General features: G+C 40.9%; 1 protein-coding gene across 1 annotated transcript in view; it reads right to left on the bottom strand.

Annotated features, from left to right (window-relative positions):
- Window positions 1–5,698, bottom strand: part of LOC111722786 (zinc finger protein 664-like) — a 33,599-nt gene that overhangs the window by 14,301 nt on the left and 13,600 nt on the right. The window contains exon 2 of the mRNA XM_023509119.1: window positions 2,993–3,119. Coding sequence (XP_023364887.1) covers window positions 2,993–3,119 — 127 coding nt within the window. The remainder of the gene's footprint in view (window positions 1–2,992; window positions 3,120–5,698) is intronic.

Here is a 5,698-nt window from a genome sequence, read left to right as displayed (position 1 = left end):
AAAAAAAAAAAAAAAGCCAAGACATACAAAATTTGGCAAAAGTAAGGAGAAAAGGAAACCCTTGTACAATGTCAGAGAGAATGTACACTGATCCAGCCATTATGAAAAGCAGTATAGAAGCTCCTCAAATATTAGAAGTACCACACAATCCTTCCATCTCACTTCAGGGGATGTATCCAACAGAAATGAAATCAGTAATACAAAGAGATATGTACTTTCCTTTAGTTATAGAAGATCACTCACAAAATATAGTATCGTTCAGTCATAAGAAAAAAGGTCACCCTGCCATTTCCAACAACCAGGATGGATGAACCAGGTTGAAATTCTGGTAATTCAAATAAAGTAGAGAAATAAAATTATTATAAATCAGCTATTTGTAGAATCTAAAACAGCAGAGATCATACGTACAAGTAGAAAGTAGAATGCCAACAGTGTGGGGGGTTAAAATAGGGAGATATTTGTCAAAGAATACAAACTTTCATTTACAAAATCAATGATCGAATTCCATCTAAGTTGCTGCAAAAGAGAACAAAAATGAATGAATCTGGGGGATATAATGTATGGCACTGTGAATATAGGGAAAGAGCCATATTGTATATCTGGGATTAATACGGGAAAGAGCCATATTGTATATCTGGGATTAATACTCTATCATGAAAAAGAGAGAGAGGAAAGAAAGGAAAAAAAGGGAGAGAGGGAAAGAGGTAAAGAAAGAAAAGAGGCAAGACCTTAAGTGTTTCAACTCTCAAAACTTGGCAACTATGTGAGAGGAGGGATGTGCTAAGTTCATTGGGTTAATTGTCATGTGCTGTAGGCAAAATTCAAATCATCAACATGTATACCTCAAAAATATAAAATTTATATTTGTAAAAAAATTCATGTCAGAAAGAACAAACAGGAACGGCTCCTATGGCTCAGTGGGTAGGGCACAGGCCCCACATACTGAGGGTGGCAGGTTCGAACCTGGTCCCATCCAAACTGCAACAAAAAAATAGCTGGGCGTTATGGCTGGTGCCTGTACTCCCAGCTACTTGGGAGGCTGAGGCAAGAGAATCACCTAAGCCCAGGAGCTGGAGGTTGCTATGAGCTGTGATGCCATGGCACTCTAGCAAGGGCGACAAAGTGAAAACTCTGTCTCTTAAAAGAAAAAAAAAAAAGAACTCAATATAGAAAATAGTACATTTGACTATTTTACACATGTGAAAGCTGTACATACATAATATTTTTAATCTTATCTCAGGCTAGAAGAAAAAAAACTTAATATAGAGACCTTAAAAATAAAAATTTTTAAATTAAATATTTGATATTTAATATGTAACTTAATATTTAAAGTACAATGCTTTGTACTCTGAAAAAATTACAGAATCTCAAATTTCATAGAATTGGAAATTAAAAACTACTTGACATCTGTCTACAGTACTTCTGGGGCTTCTGAACCAAATATCACTATGTCTACTGCTATGCTCACACATTTACGACATGAGGCAACAACAGAAAGTTAAAAATGGCTTAACATAATAAGGAAGTCAGGTTTTACCAGAACCCCCAAAAGAATGGATGAGTAGATCACACAGGCTGTCAGAGGCCAACAGAAGGACTTTGTTTCTAACTGTGAATTTGATGGAAGATTACTCAAAGGCAAAGGGAATCCTCAGATAATACTTTCTGGCAGTTCTAGAGAGAATAGATCCTTAGATTACTTAAAAGCATAAGAAAGAAAATGTCCTTCAAAGAGAGCAAGATAAATAAACCTAAACTTCTAAAAATTTAGTTTTAAAGGCTGGGTGTGGTGGCTCACGCTTATAATCCTAGCACTCTGGGAGACCAAGGCAGATGGATTGCCTGAGCTCAGGTGTTCAAGACCAGCTTGAGCAAAGTGAGACCTCTGCTCCAAAAAATAGCCAGGCATTGTATAGTCCCAGATACTCAGAAGGCTAAGGCAAGAGAATCACTTAGAGCCCAAGAGTTTGAGGCTGCTGTGTGCTGTGATGCCACAGCACTCTAGCCTGGGTCACAAAGTGACTATATCTCAAAAAGAAAAAAAAACATTAGTTTCATTACACCATTGCTTCTCAATCCACACTTTTATTCTGGCTTCCTCCTTGAAATTTGAACCTATTACCCATGTCATTTGTTTTATTAACTCCAACTTACCTGGGTGTTTGTCTTCTGTTACATTCCAGGTCTTTCTTTTGTTTTTAAAATATGACCAGGTCCAGCTTAGAGACAGCAAGTTCTACTTTATTAGAAAAATGTCACATGTGGCTTGGTGCGGTGGCTCATACCCGTAATCCTAGCACTCTAGGGGGCTGAGGCTGGTGGGCTGCTTGAGCTCATGCCTGAGCTAGAGTGAGATCCCATCTCTACTAAAAATAGAAAATTTGAGGCAAGAGGATGGCTTGAGATCAAGAGTTGGAGGTTGCCATGAGCTATGACGCCTGGGCACTCTACCCAGGGTGACAACTTGAGACTCTGCCTCAAAAATAAATAAATAAATAAAAAGGCACATAAATTGTGCTTGGAATTCTTAAATTTCAACTTAGTATTGTCAGTAAAGAAGAGGGAATAGTACAAAAGATTCTAGAAAATTATTTCTAAAATACTATTTCCTGACAGCCCATGTAGAATACTTGAGAACCATTTTAAATTTGTGGATACCGTGCTTCACTGTAAGTATGACTGAATAAAAATAAAAAGAAGGGACTGGAATTAAAGACTGGAATTAAAAGTATAGACACCAATATTTTATATCACTGAATTTCTACAATCAACATTACAATACAGTGAAATGTGCTAATCACCTCAAGATAGAAGGTCAATGAGGTCAAATGTAAAGACTTTTTATATATTAACAACCCTTCTCATTTTGTTCCTGAAAGCAGGACTCTGAAATTCATTCATATAGAAACACAAGCCCCCAAGACACTTTCTGTAAAGTAAAAGATGAAAGCATGGGAGAAGATTAGATCTTCAGTAGTTAAGTTATTCTCACCCACAGAGACCAGGTTTCTGTAGTTCTCTAACATCACATCCTGATACAAATTTTGCTGAGCTGTGTCCAGGTATTCCCACTCCTCTGGAGAGAATGTTATGGCTACATCCCTGAATGTCAATAGTGTCTGAAATTAAAAAAGCAAAACAACAAATAAATACATTGACCATGTGAACATGAGTAGAGCTTTTAGAGCCAGGTATTCTCATTCCCCCAGAGAACATTCTATGGCCACACACACAATTAAATGTCAACAGTCCCTGGGGAATGGTGCTCACTAGTTGGAACAGCCAGGAAACTGTGTCATTTCCCTCCCAGGTGAGTCAATCTGCACAACTTGAGCCAAGTGCTCCAAGAGGGTGAACTAGAGGAATCTTCCCCCTCTGCCTATCCTTGAAGTCAGGGAGGGCATGACCAGCCACCACCATCTGGACTATCCTGCTCAGAAACAGCATTGTAAAGGCACAGTGGGACAGCACTGGACAGCAGGAACAGAAAAGATCAGAAGGGAGGGAACCCAGCACAAGGAGTGAGGGAAAGGGAGCATGGCAACCCAGGGGCAAAATCTGAATGTGAAATTTTTGGGCAATCAGGGCCACTGGAAAACTCTTGCCACCCCCTACAGACACATGCAGGGGTGATCTGGGCATAGAACTGATGGCTGGGTGGGTCTATCCCACCAAGAATACAGTGTGGAGTGGCATTAATAGGAGCTGGGGAACCACAGGGCTGTCAGGTACACTAACACCAGACTATTTAGGAAGGACCAGCAGGGAGTGGTCTGTCCCATGGCCACTTTGGGACTGAGCCAGTAACTTGTGGCCGAGTGGTTCCCTTTCAGGGCATAGGCAGGTATGGGCATGAGACTAGGTAAGTAAGGAACTCAGTGGTCTAATTAGCACTGAGGAGAGCTTGCCTGCCACTGCAATTCAGGAAGAAGACCGGGGTGGCACAAAGAACGATGAGGTCCTGAGTCTGCTGATGTCCACAGAGGCACTGCTCTACACAGCTTCCCAGGGACTCTGAGGCTGTACAAGTTGACCAGTCATGGCTAGCTTTGGGACCACCTTCCAAGCTCAGTCAGCCATCTTTGGGCTGATCCTGCAGCTCTGCCAAGCAGATCAAAGTCCCACCTTAATCACAATCTCTGGATTACCTTTGGATTACTGAGGTACGATCCCCATTACAGCAAAACATCTAACTCCCTAATCAGTCCCATACTAGTTTGTGACATCCCTGACAATCAGCTGTAACCTTCAGGCCTATAGCACCCCACCCCCACCTCAATCTTCAAGAACACAAACATGAAGTGAGATGAGTGCCAGCAACCTCATCACCCCCATAAGATGGATACCACCCACCACCGACTTGCACCAGGGGGTTGTGTAGGATAAAAGATGAAAGGACAAAAGATAAGAATACCATAACTCTGAATAATGACAGGCACCATTACTCTTAGATCGGTCCGAATCAGGCAGCAACAGAACAAGATAAGAACTAATGGGCCAAGTACTGTCATGATGAAAGTTAACGGGCTAAGTGCTGTGACAAATTGTTTTACTTATTCGCTAACTGCCAGATCTGCTTTATGTGACCTTTATGTCACCTATCTGCTAATCCGATAAACTGCAAGGTTCGCGTCTATATATAGAGTCATCGTGCCCCCATGCTTGCTCTTTGCTTCTTTTGCCAACTTTCTTTTTGCTTCTAATTACCAACTTTCAGACTATTAAAAAAAAAAAAAACTTCAGACCCCTCAACACTCTCTCACTTAGTCTGCTTTAGACTTTGCAGAGACAGCCCTGCGGTTAATAAAGACTCCTTTTTGAACTTCTAATTTGAGTTAATGGTCCTATCTTGCCCCATAACAGAAGCCTAGCCCTGATCTCCTTGACCACCTGTTGATAAACACTAGAAACTCCAAATTCAGACATGAATCTTCACATTCAGAAGCAGCTATCTCTGCTGATACTGGGACACCACCTAGTGTTCTGTCTCAAACAAAAAATGTTAACTTTCCTGGATACCTATGAGGATAATAGGTCATTTTAACCCCAAAGCCCAGAGCTAAAGAAGAACAAAAGGAAGGAGAAAAGGATAGAGGAAAATAGGGGAAAAGATAAATAAGAAAGCACAGGTAAGGAGAAACAAGCAAAAAAAATCTCTGGCTGCGTGAGGAACCAGAACAGATCAACTCCCCAGAGGAATCACAACAGAGCTCTACAGATGATTCCAACTGTGAAGAAATTATGGAAATGACAGAAATGGACTTCACATTATGGATGACAAATACAACAAAGAAAACTGAAGGGAAAATGAAAAATAAGCAAAAAGAACTTCAAAAATTGTCCAAAGATCTTAATAAAATGAAAGACAAACTCTCTTACAATCTAGACAAAATTAGAAAGAATGTGAGCTTAAAGAATTGAAGGAGGGGCTCAGAGCCTATAGCTCAAGCAGCTAAGGCGCCAGCCACATACACCAGAGCTGGTGGGTTCGAATCCAGCCCAGGCCTGCCAAACAGCAATGACAACTGTAACCAAAAAATAGCCGGGCATTCTGGTGGGTGCCTGTAGTCACGCTACTTGGGAGGCTGAGGCAAGAGAATCGCTTAAGACCAGGAGTTGCAAGGTGTTGTGAGCTGTGATGCCACTACATCCTACCCAGGGTGACAGCTTGAGACTCTGTCTCAAAAAAAAAAAAAAA

This window comes from Otolemur garnettii, unplaced genomic scaffold (assembly GCF_000181295.1).
Source record: "Otolemur garnettii isolate 467f Iridium unplaced genomic scaffold, OtoGar3 scaffold00372, whole genome shotgun sequence".
Lineage (NCBI taxonomy): Eukaryota > Metazoa > Chordata > Mammalia > Primates > Galagidae > Otolemur > Otolemur garnettii.
Note: the sequence above shows the minus strand (reverse complement) of the source record. Positions and strands in the feature narration are given on the sequence as shown.